The following is a 19,256-nucleotide window of genomic DNA, read 5'->3' as shown; positions in this document are numbered from 1 at the left end:
CGATCTCAGCCGGAGCTAGGATCGGCGACACCAGAATTGAACTCGATTGGGAACCACTCACATAGATAGGTGAGAATAACCCTCAAACAGAGGGAAGGTCTCTCTCAGAGAGAGAGAGGGTGAGAACAACCCTCAAACAGAGGGAAGGTCTCTCTCAGAGAGAGAGAGAGAGAGAGAGATTTCTAAGTTTTAACAGAAAGAAAATTGGAATTTTGTTTGACCCAAGAAAAAGAAAGGAGGCAGATTCTCTGCCCTCTCACTTTCGTGTCCTCCTGTTTTATGTGGTCACGGTTAAGCCATGTCAATATTTTATATTGTTGTTTTTATAAAGATAATAAGATAAAAAAATATAATAATATAAAATATTGATATGATTTAATCGAACAGAAGGGCACGGAAAGTGAAAGTGAGAGGACCGAGAATCTGCCTCCAAAAAGAAAAGATCAAAAATTGACTTATGATTTCTTGACTCACTGTCCTTTCTTTTTCCACGTTCAAATTTGAAAGTTCAAAAGTTGGAATCCAAAAGAAACAAAAAAAGCAGAAGATATTGGTGGCTGTAAGGCAGAGGTGGTGCCAAATGGCCCCTCCATAGCTTTCACTCACCATTTTCAGGCGATCACTCGACCTTTTCCATCTCTATATCTCTCTCTCCCTCTCCTGTGTTTGTCGATGTGAGAACTCGGCAGGGCTTCCTTTTTCTTGTTTTTATTCCTTTCTCTCGGAGAATTAGAAGGAAAGAAGGAAAGAGATGGAGTCTGAGAATATTGAAGCTAATCAAGCAAACAAAGAAGGGATTTCTCTGTACGGAGGCAAGTATGTACAGTACAACATTCTGGGTAATCTGTTTGAAGTCTCCGCCAAATATGCCCCTCCTATTCATCCAGTCGGTCGCGGTGCATACGGCATCGTCTGGTACCTATCTCTTTCTCTCTCTCTCTACACTTTTTTTGGTTTCTGTTTTGACATTGGTTTTTGGCTTAGAAATGGTATCTGTTTGGATTCTGGGAATAGCAGGGTTGAACTTTTGAGCTTGGATTTGAAAAGTTTGGTTCCGAAATTGAACTGGGTAGGCTTTAGCTTTCTGGGATTTTGCCTTTCTTGGGTCCCAAAAGGATCGATTTTGGATTCAAATTCAATGACCCAGTATTCGATTTGTTTTTTATATTTCGGTTGCTTTTGTATTTGAAGTGGAGATATTGTTAGTTTAGTTGTTTTATAAGTTTGAGAGAGTTTATGGTGAATATGTGTTGATGTGTATCTTGATTTTTACTCAATGAGAGTATTCAGAGTAGAGGTGGTTAATGTTTCCCTTATGGCAGCTGTGCAACAAACTCTGAAACAAAAGAAGAGGTTGCAATCAAGAAAATTGGGAATGCATTTGACAATAGGATCGATGCGAAAAGGACGCTTCGAGAGATAAAGCTCCTTTGTCATATGGATCATGACAATGTAAAGCCTCATCTGCTGTTCCTTCCTTTTGGAAAGTTGGAATTACCCAAATGGAGCTGAATGATAAATATTACCCAAATAAGAAATAATTGGGTTGTTGTTTTGCAGGTTGTCAAAATTAAGGACATCATAAAGCCGGCAGATAGGGAAAAGTTCAATGATGTTTACATTGTATATGAATTGATGGATACTGACTTGAATCAGATAATACACTCTAGCCAGGCTTTGACAGATGATCATTGTCAGGTAAGTTGAGCGTTGTTATATTGTGGACATTGTTTTGAAGGAATGTTGAACCTATTTTCAAAATTTCAAATGGTAAAACTATTAGGTTTATGATATCGATGAATCAAGCTCTTCGCTGTTCAAAAAGAGCTACTGGTCCCTTGAATAAAGTGAATGCTGTTGTTAATTATCCAGTATCTTTGCATTTTGACATATACGTTTGCTTGAATAAAGTAAGAGACCATGTACGACACTGTGTCACAGGCTTTTTAGTATGACCTAAAAGTCTGATACCTGGTAACCCAGACATAAACATTATACATAGGTAGGCACACTGAATATTTGATTTGTATTTTGTTTGTTTTGCTGCAATTCTGAAATTTCATGCTTCTCTGTGGTTCTCTCTCCCTCTCCCTCTCGTGATTATATGTAGACTATGTATTGGCCATGTTGTATTCGCAACATGTATATACTCAAAAGTGTAGTAGATTACCTTGAAAGTTATGTTGAAATCAAGGTTTAAATCACTTAAATTTTAAGCACCATATAATGTTTCTTGCAGTATTTCTTGTATCAATTACTGCGGGGATTGAAGTACATACACTCTGCAAATGTTTTGCACCGTGACCTGAAACCAAGTAACCTGCTTCTCAATGCAAATTGTGACCTTAAGATTTGTGACTTTGGGCTTGCAAGAACTACATCAGAGACAGATTTCATGACAGAATATGTTGTAACTCGTTGGTATCGAGCCCCTGAGTTACTACTCAACTGTTCAGAATACACTGCAGCAATTGATATTTGGTCAGTAGGGTGCATCTTCATGGAGATTCTTAGGAGGGAACCACTGTTTCCTGGTAAAGACTATGTTCAGCAGTTGAGTCTCATAACTGAGGTATATGCACTTTTCGTCATATTCTCTAGCGACTCTTGAACTTGATAGATGTGATTTAGCGTCAGCAGAGCATATTGTTTATTGTTGATATTCTTTACAAGGGATGTCAGAACTAGTTACAGAATTTGGAAGTTTATGCTGTTAATTTTATAGTTTTGATGTTTCAAATTCTTGATTGTTCAATACAGCTGCTAGGTTCACCAGATGATTCAGATCTTGGCTTTTTAAGAAGTGATAATGCTAGGAAGTATGTTAAGCAGCTCCCACATGTCCCAAAGCAACCCTTTGCCGAGAAAATCCCAAATGTCTCGCCACTGGCAATTGATCTTGCAGAAAGAATGCTAGTTTTTGATCCAAGCAAACGTATTACTGGTAAGCCTCATACCATTAAATAACACTCAATCTTTTCTCATTCACCTTCAAGGTACTCACATTTATCTTTTTGGTTCACTATGTACGAAAAGTGGAGGAAGCACTGAACCATCCATTTTTATCAAGTCTTCACGAGATCAATGAGGAGCCTATCTGCCCATCTCCATTCGTCTTTGACTTTGAGCAGGCATCCCTGGATGAAGAAGATATAAAGGAGCTTATATGGAGGGAGTCTCTACACTTCAATCCAGACAATATGTTGGGATAATTTTGTCGACTGCGACCTGTATTCTCTTTATGTTGTGTTTTCCACCGACCAGCATCGCATTTGAAGGATGCTTTTGGTTGCGGAAGGTTGGTAATGTAACTCATTTGTGAGGAGATTCTATATAAGAAGATCAACTAGGGGAGACGGGGTTCTCCTTTGTGTTGAGAGGATGAAACGGCGGTTTCATAACGAGAGTGATATGGTAATGTGAAGCTTCTGGATTGATTCAATCTGAGAATCCAGTAAGAGCTTAGGGTTGGTGTGGTATATGAGAAGGCTTGGTTCTCCCGGCCTTCTTTGGATTTGACGTGGTTTGTATATTGTAAATGCAATATGATTCGAAACCAAATAAAAGTAAGAATATAGCGGGGAAGATAGCTCAGCTAGTTTGTTTTCATCTTTGTACTTTTTCGGTTGGAGTTTCTTATGAACCTTTTTGAGTAAATTAGCATTCACATAATATGCATAAATATGTGACAGTTGACAAAGCTAGCATGTCAAACAAGAAAGCTATGCGGTATATGGTCCCTTTGGAATGATTTGCATACAACTAGTACATTGTAGCGGTGAAACATAGCTCAAAAATGGATTAATACGGTGACTCTTCGAATAGGAATCGTTTTTCCGAAAAATCTTGGCTTTCGTGCCTTGGTGGGTCTTTGAGATCCTTTCAATGACCTATGTTGTGTCGAAGGGATATTTATATATAAAAGATAGTTTTTCTATCATATTAGCATTTTCATTAATATTATTAGTTAGTGATCTCGTTCAGCGAGTCTTTTCTTCCGTGAAACTGTTGGAACCAATCCTACATTTTGTCTCTGTGGACTGAGAAGAAAGGGGCGCAACAGGAAGAGGATTGTAACACAAAAGAAGCAAGGGGTCACCTTCTGTCAAATATACAACATGAATTATGGCAATGCAATGTAGTTGGACTTTCACGCCGATCCAAATGAATTATCCTTTCCACAAAGGTAAACTGCTAGGCGCAGGTGATTAAATATGAATGATATAGCTTAGGACCAGGTCTTTTTTTATTTTTTGTTTTGCTTTTTGTGTTAATACAAGTCATTACTAGCATATGGGCACACACAAAGTGTGAGAAAATTTTTTAATTTTGTTTTTGAAATAGAAAGAGAGAGGAAGAGAGTGATAGAGAATGTGGGAGTCAGAAGTTTTTATTTTTTATTTATTTTTTATTTTTTAATTTTTAATTAGAGATATGTTAGGATTAAATGTAGGTGGGGTTTTGAAAAGAAAAAAAAAAGCAAAATTTGGTTGTGTGAAATTACATTTCTACCCCATATTTCTTATTCATGTTCTGCTTTAATTAAAAGGTTAAACTGGTAATTTCATAGGATTTTAGTTGACAATAAGTGTTTTATTAATTAATAGAGATAAGTTTTTCTATTATGTCCGGCTAATTAGCAATTGTTTACATTTATTTTTGGAGAAGTCATTACATTTACATGGATCCCAACTCCCAAGTGATTATTCAAGTGGACATTATATTTTGGCCCCAAAACCCAAGAAAAATTGGAAATCGCAGAGACTATATTTCCAGAAAGAAAAAGATATCCCTTTACGATTTGGAAATCAATTAGAATTAGGATAGGATAAAGAAACTGGCTCAGTACTATAAATATGCGGTTCCGCCTCACGTTTTGTTTCATCAAACTCTCTCTAAATCTCTTGTTGTATGCAATTATATAGCCCTATAGACCTAGCTCTCTTGTCCCATGGATCCCAAGTTTGCACTCCGTTTTCTTCTCGTTCTTCTTCTCACCTCACCTCTCTTTGTTACCAACACCATGCAAGCTGAAGCCGTCCAACCCTACGGAGAAACGAACCAACGCGAACCATCCGAGATAATCAACGGCGGTTTGGTATCAGTCATCCTCTCCGACAAAGGGTATCATGCCATGTCACTTACCCTAGACATCCTTCTTGAGGCTGTAAACCCTAACAGCACTGTTACCCTCTTTTGCCCACAAGACAAAGCTTTCTTCAACTCCAAGTACCCACAGCCCCCATTGACACTCCTTAAGTACCATGCTGTTCCATTCAAGGTGGACAAGGCTTCCATGGAGGCCTCCTTCCATCGCGGCCTCAAGGTCGACACTCTCCTGCCCGGTCATCCTCTCGTCGTTACTTCCCTACCGGCCGGCACGCATGGATATGCTTCTCTTAACCTAGTCAAAGTCACTGAATGGGATCTCTATAACAATGGACGGCTGATTGTTCACGGGGTTGAAGACTTGTTCGATCCGGCTTTTCAAACCCTAAGGTATCCAGAGTACGACGTGGTTGCGAAAGATGATGTTAGTTCTGGTGGAGTTTCTTGGCTCAAGGAGGCAACAGAGAATTGGTTTCTTATGCTAGGTCTGGCGGCTGCTTCCACTTGTGCACTCGTTCTTGCATTTTTCTTTTGCGCCAAGCCTTCGAAGATGGATGATGTTCACTATTCTCCTTTGTAATATTAGGTTCTTCGTCATGTATTAAATGAGGTTAATTAATAAAGGTTTTTGAACAATGCTTGAATCTTGATGATCTTTTATATATTTTGCTGGTTCTTTCTTTCTTCTTATTATTTGTGGAAGTTTATTGTAATTTTTTTTTTTTTAAACTTCGGTGATGCGGGGAAATTTTTTATAAAGAAAAAGTGGAAGGTTATTGTATTAATTAGATGGTTTTCTTCATTTTGGCGTGCATATAGAGGTCACTAATTGGAGATAAAAAATAAAGAAAGTTACACTTATTAAACTGGTTACAAACTTTTAATAAAAAAGAGAACTGAAACGTGGATATATATATATATATATATATGTATATGTATAGTTCAAAAACGTGTCACTTCGTTTTCCAAGCAGGGAGGAAATGGCAAAATATCACTCTTTTATCCCCTCTAAAACTTCGAAGTCTAATATTGTTTGTTGAAATATCCCATATTAACCGTATCTTTGAGAAAATAAGAATTTAAATATCCTAATCTCACTTCAACTAATAATAAGGCAGAGTTTAAATATCTTAATCTCACTCCAACTAGTAATGAGGTCTTTTGTGACAAAATCTCACATGGACTGTGCAGACAGTTGTTAGAGATGAGCCTTCAGCCCGTCTCTCTAATAATTTGACATCCTTATGTTGTTGTCATGGCTATTTGAGTTTCTTGGACTGCAAACGAAATGCGAGGAAGAACCGAAGAAGAGTATGAATCGGGCAAACTCTATCAATGTAATTGCTTCCTATGTTTAAGTGTTTTCTCTTTTAATTTCGTAAGTTTACACGTTTGATCAATTTCTAGCATTTGGATATCTTTTTAACGATAATGCGTTTTTCTCTGGAACTTACTTGTCTCTCACTTACGATTGAACATAGGTGTGTTAAATTGGGGTTGTCGGTGTTAAAAAGGCTAGCTAGGTTTTTAAAGTAGCAAGTTTCAAGGCCTCCCCACTTGTTTGAATCATCAACTCTGACACTTACATGCATATGTGCATTCACCAATCCAGTAGGAAGTAAATGCCGTAAATGTCGATTTCCATTTATGCTAACAATTACATTATGTACTGGGAGATCCCACATATGACGTAAAGTCCACCACCTTCCAACAAAACCAAGGATCGCCAAAACAAAAGCCTCACGTCATGCTTACAGCTGAAAATTGATAACTTGTTTCGGTTGGCTCCCTTGTTTCCCAAGCGCCTTATCGAGTGCAGCACTGAAATTGTCAAAGGGAACCAGCTCCATCCTACAAACAGGGAAAGCCTCTAAATGTTAAAAATACAGCAGTTGAAATTTGAAAAATTGGAGGAAGAAAAGAAGCCGAAAGTGTATAGCGGACGAAAGAGAACTTACTCGTATTTTAACTTCCCTTCGCGTGCTAGGTCCAGGAGGTGATCTATCAAAACTCTACACTCAAATGCCTTTTCTGTACTCATCCATTTCTGCAACCAGAATCCCCTCAAGGAAAGATCCTACACACGGAGATATATGAGACAGTACACAAGCAGAATGAAATTATCACAAACAGATACATTAATCTGTGGAACTAATGAGAAATTTCTCTACTAACGGAAACTGGTGGGTAAAAAAATTGTGTCGCTTTAAAACTATGAAACCCAAAGGCTCGCCAACCAACATGACAACCCACCATACCCCAACAGATAATTCCTATTTCTCCCTTCATCTCCGCGGCTACGCCACATAAAGAGCTAACCTAATCTGGGTTTTAAATGCCAGAAAGGATTTCTGTAACTGTACAACTTTAAATTTCTAATCAAATTAATCTCCTAGGCTTATAAAACTAACACTCAAGAAAACTTGCCAGAATAGTTCAAGACTAAATATGCCATAAATGCATATATAATGATACCGGGTCTACTCAATCCTTTTTTTGGAACATGCAACCTTCAATCTTTTGACCTCTAATGGTACGATCTAACTGTTTTCCTTCTTTGTAGTAATCAGATTTTCTTATGTGCTTTTGTTATCGTTCCCTTTCCTATTTCATGGTTTTCCCACGTCCGTTTATTTCTAATGTAGCATCCCTTGTCATTTCCACATGTTTTCCTTCACTCCTCATCACACCCACACTAACTCGCAGTTCTCAGCGGAGAAATAAAAATTTGAAGTTTCTGTGTGCAATATACTTTCCTCTAAAAAGTAAAAGCCACAAATGTCAAATTGACTTACCTTAAAAATAAAAGATGAAGTTGATACAGTAACAGGTTTCTTAGACATTCCACCATATGTTACCATAGTTCCACCACGCCTTAAACAGAAAAACATTACATTTTCATAAGAACGTCAAGTTTTAATACCACTTGAAAAAACGTTGCACTGTTCAAAGTATATAGTACGGCAAATCATGTTACCCCAAAAATTTAAGAACCAGAGAAGCAGCATTGCCTCCAACACAGTTAAATCCCAATGAAGGTTCAGGTATACCACCCTGGCATATAAATCAGATTAAACGCCAACAGATTAGTGAAACAACTAAGTGGAGGAAGAACCGAACCGCAACGTACAAATTAATTAATCGATTCCAGAATTTGTGGAAGACACTTGAGAATATCAACTATAACAAGGAAAAAGGGATAATACCAGAAGACCCTTGACATTCTTAACTTCCAGCTGACTCTCTGTAAAAACTTCATCGGCACCAAGGTTTTTGAGTTTTTCTTTTACTTCATCTGACCCAGCCCTGTAGGAAGCATACAACGGTAAGCTAAATAAAGATTCTTTTGACAAAAATGTATATTTCTGGAAGCAGAAATCTAAGAAATATACTTCTATCAGAAAACTGTACTTTTTAATAAACAAATCTTTCGTATTAGCACCTGTCCCTTATTATGTTAATGTTATGGATGCCACGATGCTGTGCAAGCTGAATAATGCACTGCCCCACGATGCTTGTAGCTCCATTTTGAACAATAGCATCTCCTATTCAAACCAAATTAGTCAGTGACAAAACGATTAAGAAAACAGCGTAGAGATTACAGATGTTGCTATACCTTTCTTTAAAGTGGTGAAGTCTTCTAGCATTCTTAGAGCAGTCAAAGGATTAACCGTAACAGTGGCAGCATACTCCAAGGGTGAATCTTTATTGATCTTATGCCATACACTCTGATCTTTCACAATATAAGTCTGCCATGTCCCTAAGCAAACAATTATCCAAATGCATTCAAATATTTTGTTTGCATCACTGTAAATGTAAGGAAACGTGATCTTGAAACGAAGAATTTACCGAAAGAAGGCGGAGATGGGATGACCAAATCGCCAGGCGAGAGACCTTTAACCGCAGACCCGATTGATTGTACCTCTCCTACGCCTTCATATCCTCCAACCGCTGGAACTTGTGGCCTCACAGGGTACACCCCTTTTCATGGTTCAATTCAAGAAAGACCCACTAGTAAGCAACAAATAGTAAATTCAATAAAAATATCGTCAAAACATGATCTTAAAATATTTTGCAACTTTGTTTACTCATGTTCATTTTTGTTTTGAATTTTTTCAAAACAAGCTAAAAATAGAGGTAACAAAAGTCAGGTGTTGTCCTATTCCACTTGTTATATTATAAGTGAACGACATGATTGATATGTCACACTTCTAAGATGTATTATAAGAAAACAAATTTACGTATTGTAATTTGGGTTAACTTCATGTGGGCTTGTTCCGGATACACCGAAAAATTGCTCCTAAAAATAAAGCAACAAATCGGAGCACATGTTAAAGTAATAAATTTACCTCCATTTTCTGAGCAACCAAACAGATAATAAACAACAATGAGAGACTGAACCCAGAAATAAAAAGATAAATAAACCTTCAATTCGATTAATATCAGAAGGGTTGATAGGAGCAGCCAACATTTTCACACACACATCGTTCTCCTTCACTTCAACCGGCGGTAATTCTATCACTCTTCCAACCAAAAAACCACCACTAATTTAAACATTAAGAATTTAAAATAAAAATGAGTTATAAAAGAGGTGAAATTGTGAGAGAAAGTTAAACCTGGTGACCCTGTCGGGAGGACCGTGTTGCTCGTATACCACCGCCTTAGACGGCGGCGATAAGTTCGTGGAGAAAGCCCGCACGCTCAGGGTTTGGGACCGGCGGAGGACGGCGTCGTTTACGGTGACATTGCAGAGTGGTTTCAATGCTCTGAGAGTAGCTGATCGAACCAGAGACACCATTTTTCAATCTCGAGACCGTCCTCTGAGCTCCAACCCAGGGAGCTTCGTGAAGCTTAAGAGAGTTATGGGCATAAGTCAATCATGGCCGTTGGTTGAAACCGACGCCCGAGATTAACTTAAAACTCAAACCGGGTCTAGACCGCAATTACCCGGTTAAGATATTTGACCCGTTTTACCTCTCCTCTATGGAACATATTTTTACATCAAATTTTGGATCCTCTTTCATCCATTGTTAATATCTGATTTACTTGGCTTATAAGAAATTCAAGAGGTACATAATTTTATTGTGTATGTATTTAAGGCTTGTCAAATATCACGCTGCTTAAGTTGAATTTCGAATGAATCTCAGTATCTATCATCAAAACCTTGAAAATTTCATTATGTCTCACTGCTGAAGTTCCAAACTTTGACATGATAAACTCCTCTAATATGTATATATATAGTAGAAAATTCCCAAAATTCACATATAAGATAAAACATTTCCAAGTAAATATCAATCGATCTTTATTTTGCACAAGAATTCAAATCATGTTGAGAATAGCTACTATTCAACACCCATTGTAGGTTAGCTCAAAAGTCAAGCTTAGAGCAACTAATTGGAATCAAATTGCTAAAAAGACTTTTCTCTCCCTTTGGTAGATTTTTTCTCTGCTTGAAGGTGTTCCTCACCGTTTGTGTGAATGATTACAATTTTTTTCAATTTCGGTGGCACCGACCCTAGTTTAGGCCAAGGTCAGTGGTCGTTCTCTCTTTTCTCTCTTCGTCGCTTCTTTTCCTCCCTTATGTTGTTATTTCCCTTGCTCTCCATCTGATTTGCCCTCTTCTTACTCCACTTGCGTCCCTCCTCCTTGTTCATCCAAGCTCCAATATGCAGTCACGATTCCCCACTTATTGTTGCAGTATGTTGAGATGGTGCGTAGAGCTCTGGTGCTTACAGCGACTCGGATATTTCCAACACCACCACCTTCTCTCTATCTGCCTTTACTAACTATGTTGCTTGTGGAAGCCAACGAGCTTCTTTCACTTGGTCACTAGCTCTCTTCACTTTATGGTTCGAAAAGGTGCTCGAGGTTGGATGTTGCAATCGGCAAGGTTCGATTAGGGTTGTGGAATTGTGCAGGTTGAGATGCACTATTGCGGTGGCGGTTGCAACAGAATTCTTGGTTTTCTTTAGCTTTGTTTATGTTTTGAGCCTCAACTGTTGGTTAGGCTCTTGTTTGGTTGGTTTGGTTGGGCCCTTTTTGCTTGTTTGTGTTTTTCTATCTTCGGGCCTTTGGTTTGTAGGTTTGTAGTTGCCAATGAATTTTACCTTTGTTCCAAAACAAAAAAAAACAAAAAAATCACAGTTAATTGAGACAAAAAAATAATTAGAGCAGTTAAACAATTTTTTTTTTCTTAGTAAAACATTGTTTTGACAGTGTTTAGGTGGAAAAAACATCCGATCACCGACATCTCAATTTTTCCAAATTAACCACTGCACTTTCTTCAATTTCCCACCTAGCTGGCAGATTAGTTCTGTCTTTGGTTTATATCATGATTTCAGAAATCTGTTTGTACTTGACCAATGATTCAAGAAAGGAAAGAATGTACTCCTGCAGGCTGCAAAGCAGCAATGATTAATGAGAGGACTCACAAAACAAAATTAGAATGTGATAAACGAGTGGTAACTGTACAAAATACGACACTGGATCATGTTCATCAATTATTGCTTAACTTTGAACAATATATTTTGGATCTGCACATTTATTTTTACTTTTCACATTTTCTTTTCAATATTCAGCTATTAAATCAAATAAATTAAAAAATATCACATGACATAAATTATCAAAGAGTGTGTGAATAACCCACATCTATATTTTCTCTTCCGGCATGCCACAAACCATTATAAATGATCAGTGGCTGATTCAATTAGTGTCCAATGGAAATAAGGAGTAGGTAATCACCATGGGATGACTTAGTGGTTTTGGATTACTGACGCTAATGAATTGCATGATGATGGTAAGAGGAAGTTGAAACGTCTCTGTAAATCTTTTTTATCTCTAGAAAATGAATTTTTCGTGACGAAACCACCAACTGATTTTTTATTTTATTTTTTTAAGAAAAGAAAAACGAGTAGGTAGTGCAATCTCCAAATAAAAGTTTTTTTAATTTGTTTTTAGTTTAAATAGAAATTAAAAAGGTTCTTTTGTAGCTATACGTGGAAGGCGGAGCTTTTCTCTACTGAAGCACAAATCCATGCACGAGATGACTGCCCATTAACCGTCGGCTTAAGGCGCGAGTCATGTAGTATATTTGTGTTTAGATAACTTACTCTATAATCTATATGACTACTCCAAATTATTAGACCATCTCCAACTCTTGGCCTAAAATTTGAACTTTTTAACCTAGAAAATTTAGGTTTTAACCCAGAAACCGTTTTTCTGCTCCAACCCTTGGCATAAAATTTTATTCTCATATTATTAAAGAATGAATTTAAGCTAATTTTTTTTTTCTTTAAGTAACTTTTTTAAAAGAAAAAATTATGTAGACTATCCTAATTTAATTTTATGAACATTTTAACCAAAAAATATTTAGATTCTGACAAATCCTGAAAAATCACTAACCGACACCATAAAACTCGCTAAACACTATGAAAAAATATGAAACACATAAAAGATTTTTTTTAATTACTTCAACAGTTAGATTTAAATTTGGACCGTTAATTTTTTTTTTTTACCGTTAAATTTCACAAATTAGATCTTAGCTGTTGGATTCAATGAATTTATAAATATTAAACTAAATAAAATTTACATATATGGTGGGCCGGCCCCACTAATCCTGGGCTAAATCCTGGACTAAATCTGGCTTTGGTTTAGGTTTTAGGTTTTAGGTCCAATTTTAAGCTTGGGTTGGGTTGGATTTGGAGGGGGGAATAAAAGGGAAAAAATAGGTTATAGGTCAGGGTTAGAAATGGTCTTAGGGTGCGTAATATCTTAGTTCATGACACGTGCGGTATAAAAAAATATATATATGAAATCATCATTCTGGACTCCTCTATTGTTTTATAACAAGATGTTGGAATGAGACTAGTGTAGAACGATTATTCTAAAGTATCTGCAATACTTCTTTAAGTAAGACTGTTTATAACTTATAACTTGACTAAGTGAGATTTCGTATTAGTCTAAACCAATCTCAAAATTGTTTTGGTATGCTATAATCACTAGAACCGAACATGTGGTGCATAGAGCTTTGACGCGTAACAAATTGAGTGGCATGCAATCTGTTCAAATGCAAATGTGTTAAAAGATGGATCTAACTTAAAAATTTTAATATGAACATTAATCACCATATATATATATATTTTTTTTTTATTCTCAAAACCTGTTTAGCTCAGATAAACTAAAATATACTATATTTCTAAGTGTATTATTTGAGCTTTTCGTTGTTGTTTAAAAGCAGGGAAATAGCTGGTGGTTTTGTCATGATATTATCATTTCGAAGGCCGAAAAGATTCACATAAACATTTAAATCTCTCTCTTGATGTGTCCATTGCATGGACAGTTGACTTTTAATTCTTCTTGTTCCCTTCTTTCTCCTATTATGTTGAGGTATTATTTTATAGAAGGATAGTCCTAAGGAGATTAAAATTTTAAACTAAATTTACAAACTAAATAATATGTCACAAATAAAAAATAAGTACGTTAACCACCACTTAACTAATAATCCAATAATCAACATCCACATCATTTGGTTTACAAAATTCAATTTAGAAATTTGCTCTCTCTAGCATTACCCTTTATAAAATATAGGCGTTTGTTACAATGCCTTTTTTATATGTTGTCTTAACTGTTAGAATTCCTCTATCCCACATTGGCCACAGAGCTTGAGAACAAACCCTTTAAATAGAATTACCCCAATCTAACTAATACCAAGACCTTTTGTATTAAAACCCCACACCTGACGGATTGAGCAGGTAGCCAAGTGGAGACAGTATCAGTGTTGTTGGAGTGGGCCCATGGCCCGTCTACCTGTAATTTAAGATGGGATCAAAGCCAGGGGACGGTTCCGTACATCCACGTGAACGGGTGGATCCCCTTTGGCCCCGCGCAAATGGGTGAGCTCTGTCATGGTTTCATGTAGGCCAAAAAGATGCCACGTGCATTGGCCCAACGCAAACGGGTGAGCCCTGGCTTGGCTCTACGTGGTTGCCGATGTGTGGAACTCCACGTGTGACCCATAAAATAGGGTTTCATGTGCAGGGGAGTGTTAGAATTCCTCTGTCCCACATCGGCCACAAAGCTTGAGAACAAGCTCTTTAAATAGAATTACCCCACTCTAATTAATACCAATGTCTTTTGTATTAAAACCCCACACCTCACGGATTGAGCAGATGGTCGAGTGGGGACAATATCAATGTTGTTGGAGTGGGCCCATGGCCCGTCTACCTGAAATTTAAGATTAACCACATTCTAGGCTTTAATTATTGGAAGTAACTTGGATTCTCAAGGATGATGAGAAGTTCATTCTAATTAACTATGTGACCAATTTACAAAATTTCATGCTTATGATCGGAACGGATCATATTATAAAGCACTTTGTTCATATCATTTTTTTTTGTAAATAATCAATAAAATATAAGATCGTTTAGTCATTAAACTACATAAAGACTTATTGATAAATTCGGTAAAAGCATTAAAAACCATCCATCTATTTGCAATAATTGATTGACTAACCAACATTAACTTTAATTGATTTTTTGTATAAAAATTATAGAAAAATGAACAATTCCGATAATAAACACGAAATTCTATAATTGACCTTTAAGCGAATTGAGGAGGAACTCCTCTCGATCTTGAGAAGCCAAGTATTGCTCTTAATTGTTATTAACTAATATGACCCCAATGATTAGGTTACTCCTCCAAGTGATGCGTAACTTTTCTTGCCTTGGTTCAAGTGCAGTTAGAATAATATTTCTGAAGATATATTATATCAGAGGGACAAGAATTGTCTGCCCTTCCACTTCCCGTGCCCTCTGGTGTTCTCTTATTTTATGTGATTACAGTTAAGCCATGTCAACATTTTACATTATTTTTTTATAAAGATAATAAGATAAAAATAAATAATAATATAAAACATTAACATAGTTTAACCGTGATTACACAAATAAGAGGGCACCGAAGTGAAAAGGCAGATAATCCTTATCTATATATGAGACACCAACTTTAATATTGATCAGTGTAGGGTTATGTAGATGTCTATTTATCTTTATCTTTTACCAAAAAAGAATGATAAAAAATGTGTTTATCATTTATCTGTACTTAAAGATCGCATGGGGTAAAGCTACTTTTATTTTATTTTATTAATGAGTAAAACTATTTTTGATTAAAAAATTGAGTTCGGCTCCTTAAGGTTAAACAAGAGTTTTCCTTAAAATACTTTGTGAGTTATTTACAGAATTTTGTGCTTATAATCGAAATTTTCATATTATAAATCAGTCTATAAAGATCAATTCGACATAATATCAATTAAAACTAAGATTGTTTAGTCAATCAAATGTAGCAAATAGATTGACAGTTCGTAATGTTTTTATCAAATCCGTCCATATATTTTTATACAGATTGACGATTCGTAATGTTTTTATCGAATCAGTCTATATATTTTTATACAGCTCGATAACTAAACAATTCTAATTTTAATTGAGTTCTTTTAGATATGAACTTTACAAGAAGTACAACTTCATTAGTTAGCTTATCGAATAAAACGTGCGTGATGCCAAAACGTGCTTGAGAAAGTGCGTGCTGCATGGCATCACAAGAAGTATTGGTGCGAAGGGCATCGTTCGAAACCCCATCTCAAACACTATGTGAAGTATACTGCTCCTAAATGTTAGAGTTAACGTTTACCATGGTACAAACACTTACCATTAGATGTATATATAAAATATTCCTCCACCTATTTTTTTCTTCAAAGTTTAAAGAGGAGGAAATTGTAATAATGGTCTTTCAATTTTAATTCAATTGAAGCAATGATCTCTCAATTAAAAATTCATGATAAATGGTCCCTTAACTCTTCAAAACGTGCAATTATGGTCATTTTTTTCAACTTCGTCAAAACTTCTGTCAAAACAAGTCATGTTGGAAGAATCACCGCTACAATTGGGTTAAAGTTAAGGGATCATTGTTCCAACTGAATTAAAGTTGAGGAATCATTTCTTCAATTGGATTAAAGTTGAGAGACAATTTCTACAATTTTTTCATTTAGTTTTCCATATTTGTTCCTTGATTTTGACCTCATGTGCGTGGCACGAGACTCATTTTGACGGAAGATTTAACGATGTTGATGAAAATGACTATAACTACACGTTTTGACGAGTTAAGGGATCAATGGTCATGAATTTATAGTTGAGAGACTATTGCTCTAGTTAAGTTAAAGTTAAAGAACTATTGCTACAATTTTCTCTTTAAAAAACATAACATAAACTGTCTCACATATTGATAGATTATTACCTATACGTAAGTCCTAGGATCGATTTCACCTCTTCCACTATTGTGTCAAAAAACGAGTTTGATGTCATACATAGAGAGACATGTGCATGATAACATATTTTGGAACGTTGATAACAACTTCTTATAACTAACAAAACATATAATGCTTCGTAACAAAATCATTGTTTGCAAAAATTTTTTGGTAAATGCAATTTAACTGGAGGAAGTTGACGTACTATGAATGAAATCATAGGGAGACAAATTTTTACATGTGAAGATTCTCAATGCATGAACTTTTTCACCTAGGGTGGGTTCAAAAAAAACCGAAAACCTAAAACCTAAAAAAAGGGGACCTAACACTGAACCGAAACCAAAAAATCGAAAACTAAAAAGAAATCGAACTGAAAAATAAAAAAGAAGAACCAAACCAAACCTTATTGGTTTGGTTTCGATTTTGGAGGTTTGGAAATTGAACCGAACCGAATCCCTTTATATTTTATGAATGTATGTCCATGATGTTTTTTTTTTGTGAAACTTTGTTGCCAAGTTTGAAACTAAGCCTTGAGCTTTTCAAGGAGCATACTTTGTTCAAATAGCAGAATATTTCGTGGGTTATAGAGGAAAGTTTTGGAAAGCTTTAGAACTTGGATGAGTTTCTCTATTTGTTTGTTTTTTCAATGGATACGCTAATCATTTTTATTTGCAATTGAGGTTGTTGAAAAAATATGATTGGTTTCTATGATCTTGTTTATATGTACAACTACCTTCCCACTTTCCCACTTTCTCTATTTTCTTATTATTAGTCTACCAATGCAAGCCTTCTTTTTACTTCTCGTGCCCATAATGGGGTTGCACATCAGGTGGCAGTTTTTGTCACGCTTGTGGGGGGTGTACATGTATGAGATTGTTATGAGCTAGAATGATTGTTTAATGTTCTGTCATCTGATGTAAATATTTAAATTCGAATTTAATGATATATACCTTTTGAAAAAAAAAAGAAAAAAATTAATACAGTCAAAGCCAAGTGCCAGCTGTGACATCCACATGTCAAATTACAATTTGTTCGACACCAAAAACTCATTTTTTTTGTTTCCAGTTTTATTTTCCCCGGGAAATACGCAGCAGAGTTATGGCAGGCGAGCGCATCGATCACCGTTGAGACCACCATTTCACAGCACAGCATTATTAAGGGCAAACGCGTAAAGTCAGAGGGCCCCTAAAATACTGATTCAGTGGGACCCACCAGGGGAATATCAACCGTCAACTTTTGTTTCATTACAGATCCGACGGCTGTGGTAAGAGCTGTGACGGATGGCCATCACCTGCCGGTGAATGTTCAGAAAGAAGAGATGTTCGGTTGCTCGCCGGAGGAAAAGGACAAAGATTAGTTGCGAACCAGCTCGCGGCCAAAATCACGGGGCCAATGATAAACGGCCACGTAACCAGAGCATTTGGGAGATAGGAACACGTAAACGACATTACAAAAATACCGTAAATTTAATGCGAGTTTGACCAAAGAAAGCAAAGTGCCGGAACGATAGGCTCGGCTCCGACGGCTCGGATATGGTTGTAAGCGCTAACACATGCAGCAAAATTCCGGCCCCGGTTATCTGTAGGGTACTTTATTATTAGATTACGAAAGTTAAGCGTAAGATTAATTTTCATCCGTGGAGAATCTTTTTCTATAGCTTTGTTTTATTCTTCTTTAATTTTAAGTAAGAAATTTTAAATTCGATTCTCTTCAAATATGAATTTAAATCATATTATTGCTAGTCTATTGTAAGGTTTAACCTACTTCCCCACCCTTTTAGTGTAGGTATCGTTAAAAAAAAAAAAAAAAAAAAAAAAGGAAGCTTGGGTGTAATTATATATTGGGGAAATACCGTAAAGAATGCTTTCTCGAGGCCAAATTGCCTACTAGTCGGCCGTTTAGGTTTTCAATTATGTTGTTCTAACTACAAGATATGCAATTAAAAACATCAGATTTCTAATAATATGTTTACCATATAAAAGGGGAATTGTTATTTTCACTCAAAAAATCTCATTTTACACTCCAAACTTTCATATTAGGAAAGAAAAATACACTTGTGAGGAGTGTAGAATGAGATTTTTGGAGTGCTAATAACACTTCCCTATAAAAATTTGGTTCAATATAATCTTACATGCAAGAAATTTAATGACAAGTAGAATCCAAATAGCCTTCATACTAAAATGTCAAAAAAAAAAAAAAAAAAAAAAAAACTAAACCGTATTGTCTTACCAAACACTGAAGAAGGCTAATAGCATTTTGTTGATAGAGTTCTGCGACCTTGCATAGACCAGGAGATAGAACATCTATCGTATGCAGTTTTACTATTTTCCAATTACTTAAAATTAATAAAATAATTAAAATATACACATTGTATACATGTAGAATACAATTTAGATACATACCGTATACATACACATGGTGTTAATCAAATTATAAATATATTTCCAAAATTGAACAATGCTACATGTATGGTATTGGGCCATCTACTTGTCAAGAAACGTTGAACATGGTATAGGGAATGGAATTCATGATGATACACCTCGTATACACATAGTATGTGTATAGCATACATTGTATACAAATCGTAAACACCCCGTATCAGTCGAGTTATGATCATAATTAAAAAAATAGCAACGCCACACGTATGACATTGTGTAATCTACTTGTCAAAAAACGTCTAATGTAGAATTCCATAAGGCGTTGTAAGTAAACAGATAAGAAATAATGTTGAAAAGGGAAAGTTGATGACGTGGCGAACTTCAATTTGTCAAAATTGAATTTACTTTTGCGGTTGATTTGCATCACAAACCACTGCCTCCCCATTATATTAAAGAAAAAGTTCACAAAAAAGAAA

The 19,256-nt window shown here is 36.0% G+C and overlaps 2 protein-coding genes across 2 annotated transcripts; one reads left to right on the top strand and one right to left on the bottom strand.

Annotated features, from left to right (window-relative positions):
- Positions 1 to 522: 522 nt before the first annotated feature.
- LOC137715281 (mitogen-activated protein kinase homolog NTF6-like) lies at positions 523 to 3,614 on the top strand. The gene is made up of 6 exons (XM_068454549.1): positions 523 to 915; positions 1,323 to 1,452; positions 1,561 to 1,698; positions 2,240 to 2,572; positions 2,761 to 2,944; positions 3,037 to 3,614. The coding sequence occupies exons 1-6, from the start codon at positions 752 to 754 to the stop codon at positions 3,210 to 3,212; spliced, it is 1,125 nt and encodes a 374-aa protein (XP_068310650.1). The 5' UTR covers positions 523 to 751; the 3' UTR covers positions 3,213 to 3,614.
- Positions 3,615 to 6,725: 3,111 nt separating this feature from the next.
- Positions 6,726 to 9,982, bottom strand: LOC137716046 (enoyl-[acyl-carrier-protein] reductase, mitochondrial). The gene is made up of 10 exons (XM_068455440.1): positions 9,726 to 9,982; positions 9,535 to 9,632; positions 8,959 to 9,090; positions 8,726 to 8,869; positions 8,552 to 8,654; positions 8,316 to 8,415; positions 8,087 to 8,163; positions 7,905 to 7,983; positions 7,068 to 7,186; positions 6,726 to 6,960 (listed from the first exon to the last, which is right to left on the bottom strand). The coding sequence occupies exons 1-10, from the start codon at positions 9,905 to 9,907 to the stop codon at positions 6,861 to 6,863; spliced, it is 1,134 nt and encodes a 377-aa protein (XP_068311541.1). The 5' UTR covers positions 9,908 to 9,982; the 3' UTR covers positions 6,726 to 6,860.
- Positions 9,983 to 19,256: the final 9,274 nt, after the last annotated feature.

Source organism: Pyrus communis, chromosome 14, assembly GCF_963583255.1.
Source record: "Pyrus communis chromosome 14, drPyrComm1.1, whole genome shotgun sequence".
Taxonomy (NCBI): Eukaryota; Viridiplantae; Streptophyta; class Magnoliopsida; order Rosales; family Rosaceae; genus Pyrus; species Pyrus communis.
This window is presented reverse-complemented; position numbering and strand designations above follow the sequence as displayed.

Excerpts from the sequence above, each read along its gene's own strand:
- LOC137715281 (XM_068454549.1), top strand. The coding sequence starts at position 752 with ATGGAGTCTGAGAATATTGAAGCTAATCAAGCAAACAAAGAAGGGATT. Across the intron at positions 916-1,322 it reads GGTGCATACGGCATCGTCTG|CTGTGCAACAAACTCTGAAA; the intron begins GTACCTATCTCT and ends CCCTTATGGCAG. Across the intron at positions 1,699-2,239 it reads TGACAGATGATCATTGTCAG|TATTTCTTGTATCAATTACT; the intron begins GTAAGTTGAGCG and ends TGTTTCTTGCAG.
- LOC137716046 (XM_068455440.1), bottom strand. The coding sequence starts at position 9,907 with ATGGTGTCTCTGGTTCGATCAGCTACTCTCAGAGCATTGAAACCACTC. Across the intron at positions 8,870-8,958 it reads CCCATCTCCGCCTTCTTTCG|GGACATGGCAGACTTATATT; the intron begins GTAAATTCTTCG and ends TTGTTTGCTTAG. Across the intron at positions 7,187-7,904 it reads CTTCATCTTTTATTTTTAAG|GATCTTTCCTTGAGGGGATT; the intron begins GTAAGTCAATTT and ends CTCCGTGTGTAG.